This window comes from Mobula hypostoma, chromosome 27 (genome assembly GCF_963921235.1).
Source record: "Mobula hypostoma chromosome 27, sMobHyp1.1, whole genome shotgun sequence".
NCBI lineage: Eukaryota > Metazoa > Chordata > Chondrichthyes > Myliobatiformes > Myliobatidae > Mobula > Mobula hypostoma.
In genome coordinates this window covers 24,276,392-24,302,835 of record NC_086123.1, presented here as the reverse complement: position 1 = coordinate 24,302,835, position 26,444 = coordinate 24,276,392, and the positions used below count along the sequence as shown (strand labels likewise).

The window sequence follows — 26,444 nt, the reverse complement described above, 5'->3', positions numbered from 1 at the left end:
AAGTAATTGCATTGAGGACAAATTGGATGCAATTTTTGGTTGGTTTTATGCAAATATTTCAGTGAGTAGAGAACACTTCAAGTTTTTTTAAATAACAATTGACAAATAGTGTAATTTTCAATAACTGGATACATGTTCTCAGCTGAAATTTGAAATGGACAGTGACAGACCTTTCTAAACATTAACTGTAGGAACAGTTGTTAGCATTTATTATTGTTATTTTCTGTCATGTAGAGTAATTTGAAAACTATTGCAGATTTCAGATCGTTAACAATATTGTCCAAAATAATTACTTTTTTCAAGGAGGTAAATAGTCGACAGTATTATGAACAGAGTGCGGAAGCTCATCATAAAGCTTATGGAGGCACCCAAGTTACCTCTAGTGGGGCAATGAATATCACTTCAGTTAGTCCTGTTATTACAGAGACTGCTGTTAGCACATCGACCACGACCCTTGCCACTGTGAATAGTGATAATACTGGACCAACTCGAAAGGTATGTCATTGAGACACAAAATAAATAATGAACATTAGATACACCCTTAGTGGCCAGTTTATTAGAAACACCTTACACCTCGTTAATACAAATGTCTAATCAGCCAATCATGTGGCAGCAACTCAATGCATAAAATCATGCAAACATGGTCAGGAGGTTTGGTTGTTCAAACCAAACATCAGAATGGGGAAGAAATGTGATCTAAATGACTTTGACTGTAGAATGGTTGTTGGTGCTAGATGGAGTGGTGTGAGTGTCTCCGAAACTGCTGATCTTCTGGGATTTTCACACATAACTGCCTCTAGAGTTTACAAAGAATGGTGTGAAAAACAAAAAAAAACATCCGGTGAGTGGCAGTTCTGTGGGCGAAAGCACCTTAATAAGAGAAGTCAGAGGAGAATGGGGTTCAAGCTGACAGGAAGCAGACAGAAACTCAAATAACCACATGTTACAACAGTGGTGTGCAAAAGAGCATCTCTGAATGCACAACACATCGAACCTTGGAAGTAGATGGGTCACAGCAGCAGGAGACCTCGGCAGCTATATTTCATTAGGGGTTCGAGGAGGTTTAGAGTGTCACCAGATGCTCACAAATTTCTACAGATGTAGCGGGGAGAACATTCTAACTGGCTGCATCACTGTCTGGTATGGGAGTCGGGGTGGGGGGTAGGCACTGCAGGATCGAAATAACCTGCAGTTTGCATTTTTAATAATATGCATTGTATTGTACTGCTGCTGCAAAAACAACAAATTTCACAACGTATGTGGCTGATATTAAACCTGATTCTGATTTTGGGTATCACTCCTGTACCTAATAAAGTGGCCACTGAGTGTAAATGCACCTGAAATGTTATATGTTTTTAAACCATTACCTCTGTATCTCTTACAGCATTTTACAAAGCATTCTGTGTAATGTATACAAGGAGAGCAAGGTTTTAATGCTTACATGCAAAAAGTAAGATTCTACCTCTCCTTTTTAGTCAGTAACGAGAGCCAAAGACAGAATCATGTTGTGTTATGTTTTCAGGATACTGCAAGCAGTCGTCACTTGCAAAGAGATCAATGAGCATTTCGAATTTAATTCAGTTTAGATTAACAAGGTCAACAAGGGTGTTATCGAAGTAGGATTGTCAGGGAATGAGAAATGCATTAGTGCAGTTTCAGTGACAGATACAGTATTTTACCAAATTATTTTCAGTTTTTTTTTAAATATAGTCTTTACTGCATTCTTTCCCATGTAACTATTTAACCTAATAATTAAGTTTAAAATGGAACCAAAATAATTTGTTCTGTGTAAATAATTTTCCTAAATAATCCAAAAAAAGCCCTAAAAAAATTAAGTTTAGCACACTACAATTCTGCTCTGATGCCCAAGGCTACATTCCTGTTTTAGTAAGTGCATGAACAGTTATACAGTCGACATCACAAATAACAAAAAGCATGACAGACTTGCCGTCACATTCAGCTAGCATTGGAAAGATCAGGAAACACTGCACCGCAGCTTTCCTTCAGCATGATGAACCCTGCATCCAACTGTTAGCAGAAAGAACAGGCCAGAATGAATTTGTGAGAATAACTAAAAATTGAAAGGTAAACAAAGCCATGAAAGAAAAGAAAATTTCATCAAAATAATCTTTGATTATTCAAGTAAAATTTAAAGTGAATATTCTTTATTTAGTTCAAATTTATTGTCATCAGACTGTACATACATACAACCAAATGAAACAACATTCTTCCTGACCATGGTGCACCGACAAAACACAGATCACACACAGCACATAAAACAAAATGTTACCATAAGCAAGTTAGTGAAATATAATTCAAAATGCATGCCGTGTGCGGCACGGGTAAACCGCTCGCTGTCCTAGCTAGTGACAAGACATTCATGGTGACAGGGTATTCATTAGTCTCACAGCCCGAGGGAAGAAGCTGTTACCCGGTCTGACAGTCCACGTCCTGATGCTCCTGTACCTCCTTGCTGATGGTACTGAGTCAAAGAGATTGCAGAATTGGTGGTAGGGATCCTCAGCCCTTGGTCTGCAACGCTCCCAGTAAATGTAACAAATAGTTGGGGGAGGGAAACCCTAGTGATCCTCACGGCAGTTTTTACTGTAGGATCTTGTGCCTTCTGTACCACACAATGATATAGCCAGATAGAACACTCTCGAAGTTGCTCCTTTAGAAAGTTGTTAGAATGGGGGCGAGGAGCCTTGCACACCTCAGTCTCCTTAGAAAATGTAGACACTGCTGTGCAGTGCTCTTGAAATAATTGTACACCTTAGGATGTCAGATCATTAATTTTGCACCCTTAATATCAGAAGAGTTTTTGCATTCATGTAATTTCACAGTAATAGTTCTTCATTAACAATGGCCCTCTTGGGCTGCAGGTAAATTTATGGGAAAATAAAATCAAGTTGTATATATTTTTTTAAAAGTTGCAAATAATTGCAGATTTTCAATTTTAGGTATGCATTCAACTGTTTTCTGATTTGCATGTATTTTCTTAATTTTTCCTTTGTGATTGCTAGTTTCTTCAATGAGTAAGATTAGTTAATTTTTGAGCTTTGAAAATGTTAATGATTTAGTCAACTGTCTTTTACATTAGTAAATGCTGCAATTATGTGGGTGCTGCCTTTGTTTTCTTGGTCCAGTTTCTGCCCTCTATTTCTTAAGATTCTCAAAGGTGCTTGAACTTTGAATAATCCCTTGGTAATAAAAAATCCTTGTTGACGAACATCAGTTTTGTATTAGCTCTGCTGAATATATTTTTAATAAAGAGAAACCAATTAGAACAATAAATCAAATATTGCAGATATTAGAAACCTGAAGTAAAAACAAGTCAGCCAGCTCCTTTACCGGTGGCTGAGCAGATGTAGAATGGAATCTTGTGTGGAAATAAATGTAAAATTATGAATAGAGTGGAGGTCAGTAATAATGAAGCTTTGTGGTAATTACCATGCATTTAGTTACTTTGGCAATACTCTGATTGGAGAAATACAATGGAAGTCTAAATGATACATTTTAGATGTTCACAGTTGTTAAATTAACACACTAGATATATACATAGAAAACCTACAGCACAATACAGGCCCTTCGGCCCACAAAGTTGTGCCAAACCTTAGAAATTACTAGACTTCCCCATAGCCCTCTGTTTTTCTAAGCTCCATGTACCTGTCGAAAAGTCTCTTAAAAGACCCTATTGTATCTGCCTCCACCACCGTTGCCGGCAGCCCATTCCATGCACTCACCACTCTCTAAGTAAAAAAACTTACCCCTGACATCTCCTCTGTACCTACTCCCCAGCACCTTAAACCTGTGTCCTCTTGTGGCAACCATTTCAGCCCTGGGAAAAAGCCTCTGACTATCCACACGATCAATGCCTCTCATCATCTTATACACTTCTATCCGGTCACCTCTCATCCTCCGTCGCTCCAAGGAGAAAAGGCTGAGTTCACTCAACCTGTTTTGATAAGGCATGCTCCCCAATCCAGGCAGCATCCTTGTAAATCTCCTCTGCACCCTTTCTATGGCTTCCACATCCTTCCTGTAGTGAGGTGACCAGAACTGAGCACAGTATTCCAAATGGGGTCTAAGTAAGTGTCCTATATAGCTGCAACATTACCTCTCAGCTCCAAAATTCATTTCTATGATAAATGAAGGCCAATACACCGTATGCCTTCTTAACCACAGCGTCAACCTGCACAGCTGCTTTGAGTGCCCTGTGGACTCAGACCCCAAGATCCCTCTGATCCTCCACACTGCCAAGAGTCTTACCATTAATACTATATTCTGCCATCATATTTGACCTACCAAAATGAACCACTTCACACTTATCTGGGTTGAACTTCATCTACCACTTCTCAGTCCAGTTTTGCATCCTATCAATGTCTCGCTGTAACCTATGACAGCTCTCCACATTATCCACAACACCTCCAACCTTTGTGTCATCAACAAACTTACTAACCCATCCCTCCACTTACTCATCCAGGTCATTTATAAAAATCACGAAGAGTAGGGGTCCCAGGACAGATCCCTGAGGCACACCACTAGTCACTGACCTCCATGCTAAATATGACCCGTCTGCAATCACTCTTGGCTTCTGTGAGCAAGCCAGTTCTGGATCCACAAAGCAATGTCCCCTTGGATCCCATGCCTCCTTACTTTCTCAATAAGCCTTTCATGGGGTACCTTATCAAATGCCTTGCTGAAATCCATATACACTGCATTTACCGCTCTTCCTTCATCAATGTGTTTAGTCACATCCTCAAAAAATTCAATTAGGCTTGTAAGGCATGACCTGCCATTGACAAAGCCATGCTGACTATTCCTAATCATATTATACCTCCACAAATGTTCATAAATCCTGCCTCTCAGGATCTTCTCCATCAGCTTACCAACCACTGAAGTAAGACTCACTGGTCTATAATTTCCTGGGCTATCTCTACGCCCTTTCTTGAATAAAGGAACAACCTCTGCAACCCTCCAGTCCTCTGGAACCTCTCCTGTCCCCATTGATGATTCAAAGGTCATCGCCAGAGGCTCAGCAATCTCCTCCCTCGCCTCCCACAGTAGCCTGGGGTACATCTCATCCAGTCCCAGCGACTTATCCAACTTGAAAAACGAAAGCTCCAGCACATCCTCTTCCTTAATATCTACATGCTCAAGCTTTTCAGTCTGCTGCAAGTCAGCACTACAATCACCAAGATCCTTTTCCATAGTGAATACAGAAGTAAAATGTTCATTAAGTACCCCTGCTATTTCCTCCAGTTCCATACATACTTTCCCACTGTCACACTTGATAGGTCCTACTCTTTCATGTCTTATCCTCTGGCTCTATAATAGATCTATTAATGGAAACTCTAAAATAATAAAAAATCACAAGGTTCTGCAGCTGCTGGAAATCCAGAGCAACACATGCAGAACTGATGAAAGATCACAGCCCAAAGTGTCGACTGTTTATTCCTGTCCATAGATACTGCCTGACCTGCTGAGTTCCTCCGGCACGTTTGTATATGCAGCTCTAAAATAATCAAATACAGGAAGGAAAAGGCAATGTCTGACTTGATACCAATATATTAAAAACACTTATGTTTTTTAAAAGGACAGCAGGTTGACCAATGGCATTTCTCCTGCAGAAGATTCCTTGGGATCTGCATCAACCATGGGACATCAAACTCTGGTGTTAATGGATCCAGATGGAGAAAATGGAGAGCTTGTATATAATGACAACACAAACCTAATTACTGATCAGGTGAATTTCTATAAATTTATTTCACCTTTACCATAACTTTACAGAATAGTTTACCAAGTGAATTAATCCTTCAGTTGATTGTTAGAATCGGAGTTCATATTTATTTTGAGATTTTGTTAATGCCTCAGTAAGAAGCTGAGTTATGCAATTTGAGCTGAATGGACGTGGCAGATTTTGATTTGTCCCAGAATTTCTTAGAATGAGATGGTAAACTTCCTAAACCACTGCTAAGAACCTGGAGATTTTTGTACTTTTTTTTTCCCCACTTTAACAGGGCCAGTCTACAAACCACTCACAGCTCTACAGAGCCGTCTCTAGCAACTGCTGCAGAGGTTGGTGAGGAAACAAAGTGAGATTGTTGATGGAGGGATAGGATTTAACAATTTCAACCCAGTGGTAGCCAGCTGTAAATGATGCATTTTAAACTGTAGAGCTAATCTCATAGATAATACTTTATAATATGCAGCAAGAGGCAGATGAATTACTGCAGTTACTTAGTAAAAGTCTCAACATTGATACCAAAAGAAAATAGTTAATAAGTACACCCAGTGGCCACTTTATTCAGTACAAGAGTGGAACCTAATGTGGTCTTCTGCACATCACTATTGTAACTCATAGTTACTTGAGTTACTGTTGCCTTCCTGCCAGCTTGAACCAGTCTGACCATTCTCCTCTGGCCTATTTAAAAATCACAGTGAGTCAGCATGGACATTACCTTAGGCAGATAAAATTTCATTGTATTTTAAGAGGCCTGGATTAAATAGAGTAATACAACAGTCTAGACTACAGCTGCAATTCCCCGTAGGTTGTTGCTATTTTAAATCATGTTCTTCTGTGATGCATTGTTATTGCACTTTACCATATGTGTCAGTCCTACAGAATATTCCAGATTGCTCCTGCTTTTAAAGTTAGCACATTCCATATTAAGACAAAATGCAATCATTTCCAAGAATTCTTCAGAAATGTAATGGATTATTTTTCAGTACTAAATTACCTTCATATTTGGAAAATTATATTGTTTTTTACTTGCTCTTAATTTTCCTGTTCCTGTTTTCCTCATACCATTCTCACCTCAAGCTTTCCATGCATTTCATCTAAGCATCTTTCTTGTTTGTTCACCTCTGTTAAGGTACCAGTTGCAGGATGGGCATGTATGAGCTGTCCTCAGTCCCCCTTTTCCAGGCTGGTGTTTAGTCTCCACTAAGGGTTGTCTTATAGCAGGTTTGAAATCTAGCCACGGTAGTGTAGAAGTTAGCACAACACTATTACAGCCCAGGGCTTTAGAGTTCTGAGTTCAATTCTGACATCATCTATAAGGAGTCTATACATTCTTCCAGTGGAATGCGTGGGTTTTCTCTGGGTTTCCTCTCACTGTCCAAAGACATTTAGTAGGTTAATTGGTCATAGTAAATTGTCCCGTGATTAGGCTAGTGTTCAATCAAGCATTGCAGGGCTCTGTGGCTTGAAGTGTAGGAAGGGCCTATTCTGCACGGTATCTCTAAATAAATAGATCAATAATTTGCATTGTGATTATGAATCCCAATTCTGAAAAGACTTTTCGCCCCTGGCTTGCATTAACAGCCCTGCCTTGTCCCAAGGACCTGTGAGATTGGTTAGATATTAGATGGCTAAAAATGAAAGAGTCCTGGGGGAGCACACAGAGATTGTGATGGATAATATGCAATGTGTAGGTATATCATCTCGAGAAACAAGGATTATGGACACGCCACTACAGTCTAATGTGTGTGGCTCTGGATTTCCAGCATTTGCAAAACCTCTTGTTTATTTTTTTGGGATATGTCACAAAAAATTGCCCAGGGTTCAATTTAGATTTAACTTAAGGAATTCAAACTAAAGGTAGCTGTATCCTACAAATAAAAAAAATAACTAATGCAGTCCTCAACAAATCATATTTGGTGATCTTCCTCTCTTGGTCAGAAGGAGTTCTTGCTTTGTTAGCCAGTTATCAGCATATATTTTCTCAATTAATGACTTTCACATCCAGTAAAACTTAAAAATCTGTTCTTTTTTACATTTTCTTGTATAGTCTGCCAACTAATAGTATTCCTAAAACATTTGGGGGATTATTTCCTTTTTTTAACTTTTCCATTTTAACTTGTATCACGTAAACAATTATCATTCGTTACAAACAGCATCAAAGTGGAAACCATTCAAAAGCTGAATTATCCATTGAGAGCTAGTGCTGTGAAATGACAAGCTTAAACCTTCAGTGTTAATTTGTTTTTACAGCACTACTGCAGCAAATCTTGAAATTCATTGGGAGGTTGACAGTGAATTAATTTTCTTTGCAAATGGAATGATGACTTGTGCCAACTCTTAGCTCCTACCACAGCACGTCCTTGACAGACATTGCCTAGATTTCCTTCCCACATGCTAATGGCATTTCCCTTGAATGTTTTGCAACACATTTTGTCCATTGTCATCTGTTATCAGAATCAGGTTTGTTATCATTGTCAGCAATACTATCATCATCATCATCATTATGACGATCATGGCTTCATGGCCAAGATTGTTCTTGGCAAATTTTTCTACAGGAGTGGTTTACCACTGCCTTCTGGGCAGTGTCTTACAAGATGGGTGACCCCGGCCATTATTAATACTCTTCAGAGATTGTCTGTCTGGCGTCAGTGGTGACATAACCAGGACTTGTGATATGCACCAGCTGCTCATACAACCATCCACCACCTGCTCCCATGGCTTCATATGATCCCAGACATCCCACCTCTCCCGGAAGTTCCGGGAGTCTCCCGCATATTGATAGTGGCTCCCTGATGCCCGCAAATTATATACAATATCCCAGAAATCGATTTTTTTGAGAGAGAGAGAGAGCACCATGGCAGAGTGTTGCAACAAAAGAAAATATAAAACGTACTTCACCCCAGACTACACTACCCCTGCCTAATAGGGGTCAAAAATAATGACAGTGTTGCTCGCTGCACTGTTTGCAACAGTGACTTTTCTATTGCCCATGGTGGGTTAAGACTGTAAAAGACATGTTGAGGTGAGTTTAACAGGTGTCATTCGTTCATTAGCACAGCTAACATTATTTAAACTAGCTGGCTGACTGCTAAGGAGCTATTCTATTGCAGACATCCCACCTCTCTCAGAAGTTCCGGGAGTCTCCTGCAAATGGATGGTGCTATCTCCCTGAAATGAGTTTTTGCAGGGTGGGATGTCTGTGATCCTGACTGAGGAGGGGTGGCTAAGCAGGTGCTACACCTTACCCAAGGGTGACCTGCATGCTAGAGGAGGGAAGGAGTGTCTTACACCTCCTTTGGTAGAGACATATCTCTACCCCGCCACCCAAGCAATACAGTGCAAGACATAAAAATGACTATAAGTTACAAAACAAAAAGTAGGAAAGAAGAATAGTGAAGTCGTGTTGGTTTTGGTTATAAATGTTTTGAGATCTCATCTGATGCTTCAATTATTTTGTTCTTTATTTAGCTGGAATTATTTGGAACATAACTGCATTGTGCCCGCCCCCCGGTTTCCTTGGGCTGCATGAGTCTAGGGAATACACACACCGGTCGCGCCAAATCCGTGAGATTGGAATGGCTGTCCCTATGCCACAAACTCCGGTTTGTGTGGATGCTGTGTAATTTACTACCCTGTTACAACTCGATGCCAAGAAATGACAGACAGCACACTGCATATGATTAAAGAAATAATATTTATGAATGGAATTATAATTACAAAGAAATTATATTTATGAAACAAAAAGTGTCAATTATAATTAAACAGTCAAATGTGCACAAGTTGGATCTCAACTCTTCCAAAACTCATATTCACCAATCCTCAGTGGACCTTTGCATCTTGCTCCATCGAATCACAGTTCCCTCCCCGGGTCAAATGCCATGACTGGTTCTCTTCAGCGTCTTCTCTCTTCATCTCCTGCTGAACAAAGACCCCAGTGCACACCGGTGTCAGGCACACAAAAAATCACTGCTCCCGGATTGGATGGGTCGCATTCCAAAGCACCCGTTATCTTTAATCATAACCCAAACACTGCTTCTACAGAAAGACTATTACATTAGCAGTGAAATCTCTGCTAGAGTGTTACAATTATAACTTTGACAATCAAAAGTAGTGTCAGCATTTTATATTGGATATCATGAATCAGTAAAAAAAAAATTGCTGATGCTTGGAACTCTAAAATTGAAAATGCTAAACCTCGGGGCACCAGTGGAGAGAGAAGCAGATTTATCATATTGGTTCAATGTCCTTTTGTCAAAATTAGGAAAAGTTGAAGAGAAATGGTGGATCGGTGAGAACAAAGACAATGTCTATGGAGACTAAATGACAGTGCTGCTCGAAGAGGGAGTGAAGGTTTGTTCATTGTAACTAATCTGCCCGGAGGAGGAGTAAATAGCAGAAGATGATTCAGGACAGAGATGTTGGAGATGGGGAAATAATGTTGGAACTGTGAGATACAGAACACTGTAGTTACTGAAAACATTAAATACAAGAGGATGTTGGAAATAAGAGGCAAATTAAGCAACATCTGATACTGGGGAAAAGTTAAATTCACAGCATGTTGATGTCTTATCAGAATTGTTGAGTTCTAATACATAGAGAAGGCTGGCTACCTGAAATTGTTCAATCTGTTCAATTCTGTAATTCACATTTTTTTCTGTTATTATGTATTGCACTGTACTGCTAGCTCAAAGAGAACAAATTTCGCGATATTAAACCTGGTTTTGATTCTCTGTCCAGTTCTGGAGTGTGGAATGTGCCTACTTCGAAGTTATGCCATTTCTTGAGGTTGCATTGTGTTTGTTGGAACAGATGTCAGAATGAGAGTTGATAGCTATTTGAAGAGGCAGGCAACTGGAACCTCAGTTGCCAATGCAGATTGAACAGAAGCCATGTGTTAAGCGGAGAACCAACCCTGGTGCCTGGTTTCTCCTATGCAGAAGAGACCACATCATGAGCACTGAATCCAGTACTCTATACTGCAAGTGCAAGTGAATCGGTGCCTCACTTTGAAGGAATGGGCCAAACACAGGCAAATGGCATGAATTTGGATGGGAATCTTGTTCGGCATAAACCAGTTGGGCTGAAGGTCCTATTTTCATGCGAAGTTACTATAACTCTGAGTGATTGAGTAGCTAGATGGTGGGACAAAAAGAAGTAAAATGGTTCGTGATGCATCCCCTATTGTTGCATGGGAAGATTCTGTGCAAAAGGTACTTGAAATTGGTGGAGATGGACAAGTGAAGTAGGCAGTTGCAAGGGAAACGCTGGGAGAGGAAGGGAAGATGTCCGGTGTCACTGCAAAGGTGTCAGAAATTATAGAGGATGACCCATTGAATGTGGAGAGTGGTGGGGTAGATACAAGGAGTAAAAGAATAACTCTGTCTTTGCTCATTGTAACAAGGAGTTGAAAGCAGAAGTGTGGGGAATGGAACTGTCAACTGTAGCATGAGTGGATTGATAATTTGGACATTACAGGAATCAGAGCTGCATTTGAAGTATCTTGCACTAAGTAGGGTCATTATTTTGTATCAGATGCCACAAAAGCAGCTTTCTTGAATAAAGACATGAGAAAGTCTACAGACGCTGGAGATCCAAAACAGCACATGCATGCTGTAGGAACTCAGCAAGTCAGGCAGCATCTAATGAAATTAATGGATAGTCAAAGTTTTGGGCCAAGGCCCTTCTTCAGGACTGAGAAGGAAAGGGTCAGATAGCAGAATATGAAGATTTGGGGACAGGATCTTTGGTGAGGTTTATTACTGAGATAGTAATTATTTTATCTATTGTCTGCATGTCCAGAAAGGTGGGATGTTCTGTATCATTTTATCATTGGGTCTGTTAGATGGTAGTGAATAGGCATTCTACCAGAATCTCCATCAGAGCTGTCCATTAAAAATTTAATTGGTTCAATGTCCAAGATTACAGCTTTTTTTTTTAGTTCTTCATGTGATGCTATATTTTTTTTAGAAATTGTACATTTAAATCTACCTGAATCTTTCAGAATGGTGAAGCTTTGGATCAGAATCTGCTCATAGGGAAGCAGCTGTTAGAACTACATCAACAGAATCAGCAGCTACGGGTGGAGAAGGCAGAGAACGAGCACAGACTGCAAATGCAAGTGCAGCAGCTGAAGGGCCAGGTTTGTAACACAATAAAAGTTTTCTTAAAAATTTATTATCAAAATATATATATATATGTCACCATATACAACCTTGAGATTGTTTTTTTTTGTGGTCATAATAATAATAATAATAACCATGACAGAATCAATGAAAGACCACACAAACTTGGGCATTCAACCAGTGCAGAAGACAACAAACTGTGCAAATACAAAAAGAAGAGATAATTAATAAATAATCAATAAATATTGAGAACATGACGTGAAGAGTCTTTGAAAGTGAGCCCATTGGTTGTGGGAGCATTTCAGTGATGGGGCAAGCGAAGTTGAGTGCAGTTATTCCTTTGGATAGCTATCAGAGAATCAGAATCTATTTCTAATATGTCATATGAACATTACAGTACAGGCCCTTCAGCTCATGATGTTGTGCCAGCCTTTTAACCTTCTCTCCCACATAGTCCTCCATTTTTCTCTCATCCATGTGCCTATCTAAGAAGCTCTTAAATGCCTCAATGTATCTGCCTCTACCACCACCTCTGGCAGCGTGTTCCACACATCCACCACTCTAAAAAAAAACAACAAACCTGATATCTGATATGTTAGAGTTTTAGGTATTAAAAAGACAGGACATTGCATCAGACTAAAGACCACAGGTCTAAAACAAGCTGCATTTCAAACTAAAATGTTCAAGCACAGTTACTACACTATCCACATGAAATGTAGAAAATTGCCCAGGTGCTTCCTGTTCCCTAAGAACAAGTCAAATTCTTTCTGGCTAAATATTACCATGTCATTCTATTCAATTCATTAGTGACATTGGTGACAGTACTATAAAGCAGCAATTTCTCATCAGTGCCCTACACACCAATTCCCAGGCGGGATCACTTGGTTCCTGAACTTAACGTAGATTTGGTCTCAAGAGCTGAACTCCAGAGGGAAAGAGAAAGTGCCCAGCCTTGGTACTAACAAGTGCAACATCAAGTAACCTTGGTGAAAACCCAAGTTGGAGACCAAGGAGAAGGTGTTCCACTGATTGATGTCATACTCAGTGCAGAGGAAGATGGTGGTACCATGGATTTCAGCAGGACATTGTATAAGACCTTATTATCTTCAGTGATGTGCTTTCCATCAAAATATGGAAAGGTGTGGGTTTTTGCTGACAGTAACATTTTAAATTCCATTCCAAATTCCCCAGTAAATGAATGCTCAGATATGGGCTGATAATGCCAAGTAATATTCACTTCACAGATAGTGAATATCAGGAATTGGCTATCTTCAACAGGAGAGAATTTAACCACTACTCCTGACTTCAGTGGCATTTCCCTTTCCAATTCCCTTGCTATCTACATGAAGAGATTATCAGTGACCAAAAACTCAATGGGATTAACATATAATTTCAGTGGCTACAAGAGCAGGTTAGAGGCCATGTATCCGGGTCACTTACCTCCTGATACCCAAAGCCTTTCCACCATCTACAAGGCACAAGTATGATGGAATATTCTCCACTTGACTGGATGAGTCCAGCTTCAATAACACTCAAAAATCTGGTCACCAATCTTGGACAAAACCGTCAATACAGCTGATCCTTATCTGCCATTCTAAATATCAATTCACTTCTACCATTGTACACACTGGCTACAGAGCTTGCCATTTATAAAACATCTTCAGTTTCTTGCCTATGCTAATCTGATAGTCCCTAAACTATATCTACAGTGGTGCTAGAAAGTTTGTGAACCCTGTAGAATTTCCTCTGTTTTTGCATAAATATGACTTAAACTGTGATCAGATCTTCACGCAAGTCCTAAAACTAGAAAGAGAACCCAATTAAATAAATAACACAAAAACATTATACTTGTTCATTTTTTTACTGAGAAAAATTATCCAATATTAAACGTTTTTGTTCGAAAAAGTATGTGAACCTTTGCTTTCAGAAACTGGTGTGAAATATTCTCAGATTTTGAGCAAATCTTACTGGCTTGATTTATTTTGTAAGGGCAAATTAGATAGTTTATGTAAATTCTTGCACAGGTTTATTTTAGATATTACAAAGATGACAATTTTTGGAAATTGGAAATATTATCCAACTATATTGGGGGCTTCTGAGAAGGGAAGTGAGAAAAAAATTCATAGACTATTCTGTCTTAAAATGTGACATGACAACTCATGATGATTGGCCACTTTTTTGTAAAAGCAAAAATCTAAAACTTTAAATTGTCCTCATTTTGCTAGCAGGTCATTAATAACAAAACAAAAATATATTTTCTATTTTTAACTCTTAAGTCTGCCACAAATTTTTCTCTGTTCTAGCTTCAGCAGCAATCATGAACTTAACGTGTCTTTAGTTGGTTTCCAATTTATTCTGTAATCAAGAAATTTCAGTAGCTTGCTGAAAAACTGTAACCTGTTTTAGATTGCAGGTCTCATGGAGGCCAATTGGCAAATGGCGGAAGAATTAAAGCAATATAAATGTTCCGAAGACGTTGAGAACAAAATAAATCAAATGGTGATTATGATTTTTTTAAATTTTGATTTTTTTTCTCATACATATAATGTTCCAGAGTTTCTGCTGAGAATAATTGTGGAGCAGTCGGTGTTACAACACAGAAATTCTAAGAGCAACTTCTAGTGCATGTTTATGTACTGGTAAATGCAGAAATGGAGAAGGGAACCCATCTTCTCCATAGAGTGTACCGTAGCAGCCTCATCTGAAATTTCAACATGAAAGCACATTCAATACTGAGAACTTGCTGTACTTTCTATGCTAAAACCAGGTGAAAGGATTAAGGTTGTACTTTTAAAAATAATGGTACTACTGAACAATATTTCAGGCTTTGGTAAACTAATTTTACACTTATGAAACTTTATTCACTTGAAAGAAGATCAATAACAGACTTATTACGCTTTCTGTCTCCGTTATCATGTCTTAATCCGGAATGAACATTTCTTGTTTAATACTGTCTAATTTGAATCGCCTCTCACTGTTTTCAGTCTGGTTGAGTAACACTGCTATTGCTCCTCTTCGGTTGCATCACTGTTAAATGTGGTTCAACTGGAAAAGATCTACGCTTAGAAGGAAATCTATGCTGTAGGCAGCTGTTGGCGAGGTAAATTACCAGTGATCCTTCACAGCAGAAATAAAAATATCAAAGAATGTTATAGCCTAATATTTCACATCTGCTGGTGCTGGTTTTATCGAATATCTATCAGATCCACACTCAGAGTTTATTGACCCTTTTGGCTTTTACTTTGGTTAGCCTAACGAGTTCCTATTTTTGGTCCAGTAATTAATTAGATATTGACCCTGATTTTCCCATGAGTTCATTCAGTAGTTCTTGCCCACTATATATCAAGTGAATAGAACAATGTAGTTTATGACCTTGACATATATGAAGATATGACAAACTGGAGGCTTAGCATTGTGTCACTCTGTGATTGTTAGACTTATAGAGTCATAGAAAAGTACAGCACAGAAACAGGCTCTTCGTCCCATCTAGTCTGGTCCGACTCATTTAAACTGCCTACACCCATGAACATGCACCAGAACCATAACCCTCCACACCCCTACCATCTGTGTACCTATTCAAATTTCTTTTAAATGATGAAATTGTGTTTGCATGCACCACTTAAATGTTGGCAGCTCGTTCCACACACTCACATCCCTCTGAGTGCAGAAGTTTCCCCTCATGATCCCCTTAAACTTTTCACCTTTCACTCTTAACCCATGACCTCTGGTTGTTGTCCAACAACCACCTCAATGGAAAAAGTCTGCTTGCATTTACCCTGTCTTTATACCCTCATTATTGTGTATACCTCTATCAAATCTCCTCTCAGTCTTCTACATTCCAAGGAATAAATTATCAAATTTTCATTCCCTTCTGGTCCAGGTTACACAGAAGATTCCATTGTTAAGTCTTGGGTGATCATTTATCATCTTGGTAATGAAATGCAAAATTATTTGAAATTAATGTAGCTGATCATCTTGAGTCCTACAGCATTTTCATTCCCAGGAGTAGTAATTCATACATTGTACTATTTTCATTTGCAAATGACTTGATTTGATTGAGTTCTCCTCACGAAATTTGGATTATTTCGTATTCTAGCAATAGATATTTCATCACTATCAGAAATACCAAGGGTCTGTTCAAGAAGCTGTTAACAGGGAGATAGGTAACCAATTGAGAGATTTAAAAGAATTAATGAAATGGGAAAGATTTTATGATAACCACTAAGATTGCTGATTATTTGATTACTGATCATAATCAATAAGTTATGATTTGGAATGTGCTGTGTGAAGGGATGTCGGAAGAGATCTAATAAATGCTTTCAAAAGCAAGCCAGATCAATGCTTTTCTTGCTTTGGGGAATGGATTAAGTAGATAACTACGTATTTTCAAAAACTGGTAGTCTTGAATTGCTGTCTCCTGTCTTGCATGATTAAATGAGTGACCTAATTGCAAATATATAACACAGAATTGTTTAGAATACAAGAAAGTCAGTAAATTCTGTTTAGATTTGTCTACAAACAACCTCTGCTTTTAGTCCAGTGCATAACTGAGGTATACTGCGTAAACTGGTCTATTTTTGCTCTTTACCGAGATAACCTAGTCCATCTGACGGTAATGTTGAAGAAGATTAATGTGCTGTAGGCTGAGTGATTTGTAGATAAACTATCAGCATAGTCCTTTGAGCAAATTTGGCACAATATTTAGGAGCAAAAACAAAACTGATCAACTTAACAGGTCAAGCAGCGTCTGTGGGAAACAAGAGGATGGTGGGCGTTTCAGGTCATGATGCTGCACCAGGACCTCAGCAGTTCCTTTGGCACTTCTTTTTATGCTTCAGATTTGAGCATCTGCCATCTCGTGTCTCCGCGCTACTCAAGACTTCTTAGAAAATGCTGGCATTTCCTCAAATTCTGAGGATTTTCTTCTTAGAGTGCTCAATAAACTTGTGTATTTCTGTCTTGAAATTCAGCTTTAACAATCAGACAAAGACAAAGCAAAGCTGCGCTGAATAGGTGTGCAATAATTCCCTCTTAAAACCTATGCTGTAGCTTGGCTTTTGAGAGAAATCAGTTGTTACAGAATTGCTTATGTTTCATGGTGCACGTTCTTAATATGCAAAAATAAAATGTTTTAAAAATCCTGCTGAAATCAATTAAAATCCTTTGTCCCTGGTTTGAGGGCAATTCTTTCAACCCACTGTGCTGTGATTAACTGATTATCTTCAATTAGTTGCAGAACAGTTAATATTCAGGTGATGTTGCAATTATTGCACTGTACCATGTTATCTTAGAAAGATCAGTTGGACACCACCCTTATAATTGTAAGTTTTATCTAGAAGCACAGCCCTTACTTCCTTTTGGCATTTAGTCATTTTACCCTTACAATTTTTATTCAAATTCATGTTATACATTAGAGTAGACATTCCTTTTCATTGATTAGATGGTAATCGAGTCATTTTATTGGAAGACAATAGATTGAAAGCTATGCAGAATTTTAAAATAATATACTGTTTGCCCTGCTAGATTACTGATTGGTATAATTCATGTATATCATCTTCTGTTCTGTGCAATGAAAACCTTAATACTTCTAACTCTTATAATTACAAAACCAGTGAATATCATGCACTTCACTTTGGATGGTAAAAGAGTGATCAGTAAAGGTAAAGTATCACTGTGTTGTAGCCACCCCTGCAGGCCAGTATGAGAATGGTTTGAATTAATTATACACAAGATAGATAGATGTAACTTGTTGTTATAATGGTTTTGACTAATAAATTTGAATTTTGCCCTTTTATGCTCCAAATTGATGTCCATCTTAAGCCATCATTGACAGTACATATAGAAGATTAAAAGGGAAGATTGTTAAGTTACCTATCTTTGTTTGATGTTGTCTTCCTCGTGTTGTTCATTTTTCAATGTGCAAAGCACACTTTCCTTCTGGCCTGAAATGCTATTCTTTACTGGGAATAATACTCCAAAAATAGGCAGCAGACTACTAGAAAAATAGTATTTTGGTTGGTTGTACTCTTTCTACTTTCTAGTGATGAGGAAAAGGCCAAAGGATTCTGATCTAAAATTTAAGTTTATCAAACTGAAATTGCTTTGAATTACATGTGATAGTTCGGAGCTGAAAATCAAGCCTGCATTTTCAAACATGAAGAATCCAACAGTTAATACTGAAGGCAAAGATGAAGTATTATAATACAACATCCAACAAGGAGTTCTGTACAGTGGGACATAATAGTCTGTCAATCCAAATTCTCCATGAAGAGTCTAGAGATCAATCAGGAAATGGTGCATTGTATGTTAACTTAAATACAATATTATTTTTACCAGATTGTGCTAGTCACAAAAAAGGTGACTGGTATTTACTAATGCACAATTATTTCAAGCATTCAGTGAGCTTACTCATGACTTTAAAGCTCAGTGCAAGAGTGATTCATCACTTAAGCCCCTTTCTCCACTCACTCTCGTTATAACTCCAACCTGTAACACAAATCACTGTCCACCCAGGATTCAACTTGCTTTTCCAGCCCCTGCATTGCTTACTTTTAGAAGTAATGTAGCAGAGGCTTGAAGATGTACAACTCAAATAATGGCATTTGTTGCATGCCTTTTAACATGCAGTTGTATAAATATTTTTCTTTTGGAACACACTATCCCTGCCTAAGTTTGTAACATGATATATTATGTACAAAAAGTAGATAAACATTATATGCCATGACCAATTAGATTCTCCTGTAAATCAATCCAAGATACTCACTATTGAAATGTTATTTATAATCCTCTCAGTTTTAAATACTGTATATTTTTGGACAGGTGCATATTAAAAATCATAATATTGCAGAGAATCATATTGTGATTCCATATATTTTTATGGAAATTAAGTAATGTGAAAACAACTGCTTGGAAATAATACAGGAATTTATAAAAAAAAAATTATGGCTTCAATTAATTTGTAGCTTTGCTTTCAGATTGAACAAATGGAGGTCCAGCACAGGGAACTCCTTCAGATGCAGTTGGACCGATTACGGAATGAGTACAGTAAGCGAAAACATCAAACTAATGGGAGCCCTGTTTCTAGTCAGGACTCCACAGATGACTGCACTGCTGGAACAACAAAACAAGCATTAGTGGATGCTTCAACTTTGTCTCCCAGGAGTCACAGTATTAGTCTGACCATACCTACCAGCATTGTGACATCAGCACAAATGATGGCCTCTGACCATGAGGTCTTGGCAACATCACAAGATGGAATTGCAGGATCTGGAGTGGACCTCAGTTCAGGAAATGTCATATCCTTCATTGAGCCCAGTGATAATTCATCAAATGGCTCTGCGGGTTTGACAACACTTGAAATTGTGGAGGTCCATTTAGACAATGAGTCGACCATTTCAAATATTGAGTCTTCTTCCCCAACACGTGTACATTTATATCCAGTCACACATGTCAATAATCATATGGAACTTTCAACCAGAAAACGGGTCTGTGAAGATAACTCTGAAGAAGAAAGTCAACCAAAAATTCAGAGAACTATTTAAAGCAGGATACGACTGAGACTATGACATAGTATCTATGTTGTATCTAAATATATGCCTTATTTTTAATCCATATTTTCAATGAATAATTTATTTACAGAATATTTAATATTTAGATCCATTCTAATTTCAGTGTTTTTAAGTGCATCGATGTATAAACTATAACCTCTTCAGGTTTCTGTCTGTCAGGGAGGTAATGTACAACTTCCCTATGCAGTAGAAGATCTTTAGGCAATAAGCCCTTGAGAGTGAAAGAGCAGGAATGTTGACAGTGTCTGATCTCTTCTCACCCCCCCACCCACACCAAAAAAAAATAGACAGCAGCACTGAAGCAAATATCAGACGAAAAGTTAAATGGAGATTTAAAAAAATAAGGTTAACAAATAGTGAGAATTTCTGTCAATAAACCTTTAATGCAAGTGCATTTTTATCTTTAATTACAGCACTTAGCAGTTATGATCTGACACTACATGAATATTTGTTTTTTTTTACCAGAATGAAAGCATTGGCACTTTATTGTCATTTAATAGTCAAAGTACTTACTATCATTTGACAAACTCATGTGAATATACTGTTTGATATCTCCTATGCAATAACATGGTGAATATACAAAGAACTAGACAGATTGTAGTGGTGTTTTAATGTAGATGTTTTTAAAAAATTACATTTAAAAGCAAGTACAGTCCCTGCTAGATAGTGCTAATAATCTTTTACCATATTTTGCTTAACATTTTTGAGTAATCCTGATTTTGCAGCAAGTTGCATTTCTTCTCCATCTCCTTTTTCCCAGCACCATCATTGTACAAACTGGTACTCCAGCCATATATCCCTCAATCATAGCATTAACCTACTCCGTATGAAATCAATTTGGGTGGAGAGTGTGAGGGCATAACGTAGATGGATAATTAATAGGGAAGAGTTCCATATGTTCTCTCCACAAGATTATCAGGGAAACATGAGGAGAATATGCTGGAAGGAGATAACCACCTTAACTAAATGCATTTAGCCCACAGGTACTGTGCAGGGTGAATGATTACAGAGTTCCTCGGATGCTTTTGCTGTTTTCAGAAGACAGGGATTCAATTCATCCTCTTAAGGCTGTTCTGTATCAAATGTCCAAGTGACTATGTGCTATTTATTTCTTTCTGCTTTGTTCACATGAAGCTAAGTTGGTAACTTGTACTTGCCTGAGATTTCCAAATTGACAGTGTTTCATTCCAATTCAGTTACTTTTATTTTAACTTTCCAAAGCAATTTTGAGGCTGAAGATTGTTGCTGCACAATTTTCATTCCATGCTTAGAGTATTATGAAGGAGGAGAAAAATATTCCATCCTAGATGTCTGATTATTGTGACACATCCATTGTATAGCATTTTGTTTGTTCAGTGAAACAAACATCTTCACCTATGGCTTCTTCTGCATTACTTTTTCACTCCAAACGCTGTAGTTTCAATTTGTATATTTGTGAAATATACACATTGTGAAATGCTGAATTTACTGTATATTTTTACGTAAACTACATTTTTATAATTAAATACAATATGTATCTATAATATCAGCAAAGTAGTATATTCCTGGATTGCATGTTTGCATTAAACACAAATCTGTATACAGGCTATCGCCCCCTTATGGGACCTGGGCAGGGGGGTGGGAGGGAGGGGTGCTGTTCCCAGAAAATTCCATCACGTGAAACTGCACCATCTTTGGAGGCATCAAGAAATACAAGTTGAAAAGAATAAATTTTGTGTTGATTTACTTAGATTTTCTTTCCACAAATATTCCGTGAGCACAAGATTTTCTCCATATCTCAAATGTGTGGGGTAGTGATTTGTGAATTCTGTAAGGGCAAATTTCTGTAATCCAGATGGCTATAACCATCAGGTCAGATATATATTTTGTTCAAAAATCAATTAATCCAATGTATTATTGACATAAACTAGAGCAATGAGTAAGCATTTTCTGCCCAGTCAATAGCTTTAGCAGTGGAGGTGGAGATGTTTCATGTAAATGTTCTTGTCGAGGATAAAAAATTAATGTCCAATGTCACCTTGTATTTTCACATAAATATAACTTCATAACTGGTAGATGCTAAGCATTCATCAGAGAAAATAACGTTTAGCCAATGTGGCCAAGATGATGTCATTAACCCTCATTTGCCCTCTTAAAAAGGCAAGCTGCTTAGTTCAAGGATACTGAGAGTTTGCCAAACGATGCCAGCCTTGTCTGGAATGTCTGCATCATGCATTGAATCAAAACTGATTCTGGTTGAAAATATTTTGTACATGATGGCAATATATGAAAACAAGTTCCTGTCAACTGAACCATTTTACAAACTGGATTACTTTGATTAATACTCCAATTATATGTTTTACCATTAAAAGCTCTAATATCTTTTGGGTTAGAGATTAAAGACAACTATGGAGCACACTTTTTAAAAAAAAATATTTATTGAGATACAGTAGGAATGAGCCTTTTTGGCCTTTCAAACTATGCCACCTATCAACTCCTGATTTAATCCTGGCCTAATCACAGGACAGTTCACAATGAACAATTAACATTGCCAACCGATACATCATTGGACTGTGGGAGGAAACCCATGTGGTCACAAGAACATACACACTCCTTACAGACAGCGGCAGGAATTGAACCTGGGTTGCTGGTACTGTAAACTGTTGTGGGTGAAAGATAATGAGGTGGTTTCTCTGAAAAGGGTTGAGGTGAGAGTGGAATAATGGACCATCTTCATGCTGCATTCTGTGTGTCCTCAACTATATCAATTCAGTTCACATGGTAGTGACAAATCACTGAATAGTGGATACTGATATTAAATGACAGCTTTATCGCCTAACCACCAATTTGAAAAGTTGCTCTCAAATACATCCTTTCTGCAAAAGCACAATAAATGCAAATCAGCCAACCATAACACTCTCTGTGTCAGTAATCAGTAAAGTGTTAAAATTATTAACAAATGACACATGTCCAACGAGATCACGGTAAGTCAAGTGACACAGCTTGGGATTTGTCAAGGTCACTTGAAGCATTAGGCAAAGGAGTTGAATACTGGAGGTGAAATGAGTTGATTGTCTCAGTCATGAAAACCGCATGTCACTGAATGTGCTGTCAGAAAGTCTTAGTAAAATGTGGGTGGGGGGGGAGAGTAAAGTCTGTAATGGGGTAATCTATTTTAGCAATGCAAAGTATGGTTTGATTAATAAAATATAGTTGCTGGAGGTATATAACCTTGACTCTGTTCAGTGGTACACTCTAGGTCTGACTAATTTCCACTACTTAAGTAATTTTTTTTTTCGTTTTTACCCCTTGGTTGAAATTCAGAAATTTTCTTACTAAACATCAGCACGGGAGTACATCTATGATTATGGTTTGCAAATGTCTGTCTGAGGAGGAAGCTTACTATCATGCCAGCATTCCCCTTATCGAAAAATTGAGAGGCAAATTGCATTAGTGATTACACTTCTATGTTAAAAGGTTATGCTTTCCAGAGGCTGGAATACAAAATTATAGGCTAAGCTTCCAGAACAATACGAAGAACTGATGCACCATGACGATGCATTATCACGGAATTGTAGTTCATAGTTCAAGTTTAATTGTCATTTAACCACACATAAATGCCCTTGAATATAGCCAAACGAAAGAGCATTACTCTGGGGCCAAGCAGCTCGTTAAAGCTAATCAATCTCCTCATCTCCAGATCTCTTTTAAATTTGTCTCCTCTCACCTTAACTTGTGCCCTTCAGTTCAAGATTTCCCTATCTTCGGAAAAAGACGATTTATCATATCTATATGCTCCTCATAATTTTATGAACCTCCATAAGGTCATCCCCTCAACCTCCTACATCCCCGTGAGAATAAATTAAACTGATCCAATCTTTCTGTAATTTTAGCTCTCCATTTCGGCAGCATACTCCTCAGGGTGTAATCAGACAAAGACATTTTTTCAAAATAACGGGAGTTTATTCTTGGTATTATTGTTAAACAAAATTATCTTTTAAAAATTATTTAGAATATCCTGAGAAGGTGGAGAGAATATTCCCTTTCTTTACAAAGTGTTTTAATATACAGAACCATGCTATATTCAGAGTATAATTCCAATAAGAAAGTGTAACAAAGTGGGAAATTTTTAATTTTTGTTTAGAGATACAGCCATATTCCAAAGACATACTGAATAATTGGTCACATGGGCGTAATTGAGTGGAATGGGTTGTTGCGGTAGACGGGCCTTTAGGATCTTAAATGTGAAAAGAAAGATGGGGAGAGGTTGTGGAGTGAATTCCAGAATATTGACTCTACTAAATTCTATTGATTTTTAAGAACTCAGAGCTGCCCCACACCATATAGTCTTTATTGGATTAACGTATTGCAGGCTAGCATGAATCTGAGTTAACGTCTGCAGGCTGCCTTTGATTGGAATTCAGACCTGTATGTGGTAGTGACTCACCTTCCTACCATTCTTACAACTGGATGCCTGAAAAATTAAATCTATCCCTCTAGGAATAATCAAACGGGAAGCTGAATTTGCAATTTATTGAAACTGCAATAATTTAAGTTATCTCTAACGCGTACAAGTCTGACAGTTTTTGTTTAAATTCCTTCCTCCACTCATGTGCATTGTTCTCCAGATCTATTTGCATATTCCTCAATGGAAAACTGTTGTGAAACTAGACGAGAAAATTCTACAGATGCTGGAAATCCAAAGCAACACACACAAAATGCTGGAGGAACTCAACAGGCCAGGCAGCATCTATGGAAAAAAGTAAACAGACAATGTTTTGGGCTGAGAGCCTTCATCAGGACTGGGAAAAAAGTTGAAAAGTTAGAGCAAGATGTGGGGAGGGGGGGTGGGTGGGAGAGGAGGAGGAAGTGGGATCCCACCACCACCCGCAACTTTTCATCCTCCTCCCCCACCCCCCCACACACACACACTTTCCACAGGAATCACTCCTTACCTGACTCCAAATAGGCCTTCCATGTGAGGCAACACTTCACCTGAGAGTCTTTTGGGGTCATCTACTATAACTGGTGTGGCCTCCTGTATGTCAGTGAGACCTGACGTAGGTTGGGAGACCGCTTCACCAAGCAGTTACGCTCTGTCCACCAGAAAGAGCGGGGTCTCCCAGTGGCCACCTATTTTATTCCACTTCCCATTCCCATTCCGAAATGTCAACATAAGGGCTCCTCTACTGTCGCAATCAGGCTGGAGGAGCAACATCTTATATTCCATCTGGACAGCCTCCAACCTGATGGCATGAACGTCAATTTCTCTAACTTTCCCTCTTTCACCTCATCTTAACTGCCCTCTGGTGCTCCTCTCCTTTCCCTCTCTTCCATGATCTTCTACCATCTCCTATCAGATTCCCTCTTCTCCAGCCATTATCTCTTTCACCAATTGACTTCACCGGTCCCCCACTCCCGATCTCACCTATCACCTACCACCTTGTACTTCTTCCTCCCCTCCACCCATCCTCTTGCTCTAACTTCTCATCTTTTTTTTCCAGTCCTGATGAAGGGTCTTGACTCTTTAGTCTTTTCCATAGATGCTGCCAGGCCTGGTGAGTTCCTCCAGCATTTTGTGTGTAGCTTGTAATTCAACTTGAATAAAAATTGCAAACTGTCCTGGGTTCATCTGCTAAAATAATTGGTCTGTATAATTCATAGATGTTCGATAAATAAAATTCAACAATCTTTGTAATGTTCCTCTAGCAGGATTAGCATAACATTATGTAAGATTTTGTTAATATATTCAAGTTGCTTTCTGATAGATGCTCAATAAACGCATCTTATCTGAAGTCCAGCAAAACGCTGCAGTACCTGGAAAGACAGGAAGTACTGGAACAAAATTGTGCACGTGCCAACAAATGTAGTCTTCTGCTGCTGGAGTGAACAAAGTTGGTGGAAAAAAACGCCATCTCTTGGTAAGTTGTGGTGTTAATATGATTCTTGCCAGGCTACAGAATGGCTTTGATAGTGGTTTGACGGTTGGTTGTGGTTTTTCCTTCAAATTCTAAACCACCTTTCTCGTATAGGTGAACTAAAAATTTGGATCATAGTGAATTACTCAATTTGGTCCTTTTTCACTTTTTAATTCTGAGTCAGCGCAAAGCTTTGAAATAATTTCTGTGTGATGGCTTTATGAGAGTGCAGAAAATATGTGAAAATATCCTAATTTCACACTCAATTACTATTATGGGTTCGTAATAGTAATTATATTTATCATTGTAATGACAGGCAGGTTTCCAATAACAATCTTGTCTTAATCAGCAGAATCATCATTACTGGAGCCAATTCCATTGAAAAGGATAACATTTGCAAATTTTATTTTGTGGTTAGCTAGATCAGTTTTAAAACCAGAATATCAACGATGTGATACTTTGTCAATTTCTAATTTTGCAGTGTTAGTGAACCAGCACGCTACTGTTCCAAATCAGTAAGCTGTTTGGTCATTTAATGGGTTAATGGTTGATTTATCTCAAGCACTTTTTTTTTCATGCTCCTTCCTTTCTTCCTTAATTCCTTCAGTATCCACAAACTGTGACCTCTTATTTTTTACATGCAACCATGCAACCAGTGTCTGACCCTCCATACTCTCTGGAGTTAAGAATTCCAAACGCTCCTTGCCCCTTGAGTGAAAAAATTTCTCCTTATTGCAGTCCGAGATCCCAAACACCTTATTTTAAGACTTTGATTCTAATTCTAAACCCCTTAACCGATGGAAACATCTACTCAGTAATGCATTGTAAGAGCTGTGTTTCAAAGCAAAATAATCAATTATTCATAACTACATGTAGAACTTATGAGACATAATTATTCAGTTCATCCCTGTGTGGTACAACATAGATTATTGGATGTTCTCTAAATAGAGTCTCGAATTAAATAATTAATTACGATTAAAAGAAACTTTGAAAACAACTCTTTAAAGCAGAGGTTCCCCATCTTTTTTAAGCCACGGACGCTTACCATTAATTGAGGGGTCCTTGAACCCCAGGTTGGGGACCCCTGCTTTAAAGTATGTGCAGAATGTAA

The 26,444-nt window shown here is 38.2% G+C and overlaps 1 protein-coding gene across 7 annotated transcripts in view; it reads left to right on the top strand.

The window, feature by feature from the left end:
* zgc:193801 (uncharacterized protein LOC564476 homolog) overlaps window positions 1–21,040 on the top strand; it is a 65,576-nt gene extending 44,536 nt beyond the window's left edge. For 6 of the 7 annotated variants that reach the window (XM_063034561.1, XM_063034560.1, XM_063034558.1 and 3 more), the window contains 5 exons: window positions 304–495; window positions 5,597–5,746; window positions 11,748–11,885; window positions 14,275–14,367; window positions 18,843–21,040. In XM_063034561.1, coding sequence (XP_062890631.1) covers window positions 304–495; window positions 5,597–5,746; window positions 11,748–11,885; window positions 14,275–14,367; window positions 18,843–19,409 — 1,140 coding nt within the window. In that variant the 3' untranslated portion in view covers window positions 19,410–21,040. The remainder of the gene's footprint in view (window positions 1–303; window positions 496–5,596; window positions 5,747–11,747; window positions 11,886–14,274; window positions 14,368–18,842) is intronic. The other variant, XM_063034564.1, reaches the window with a different exon arrangement.
* The last annotated feature ends 5,404 nt before the right edge of the window (window positions 21,041–26,444 follow it).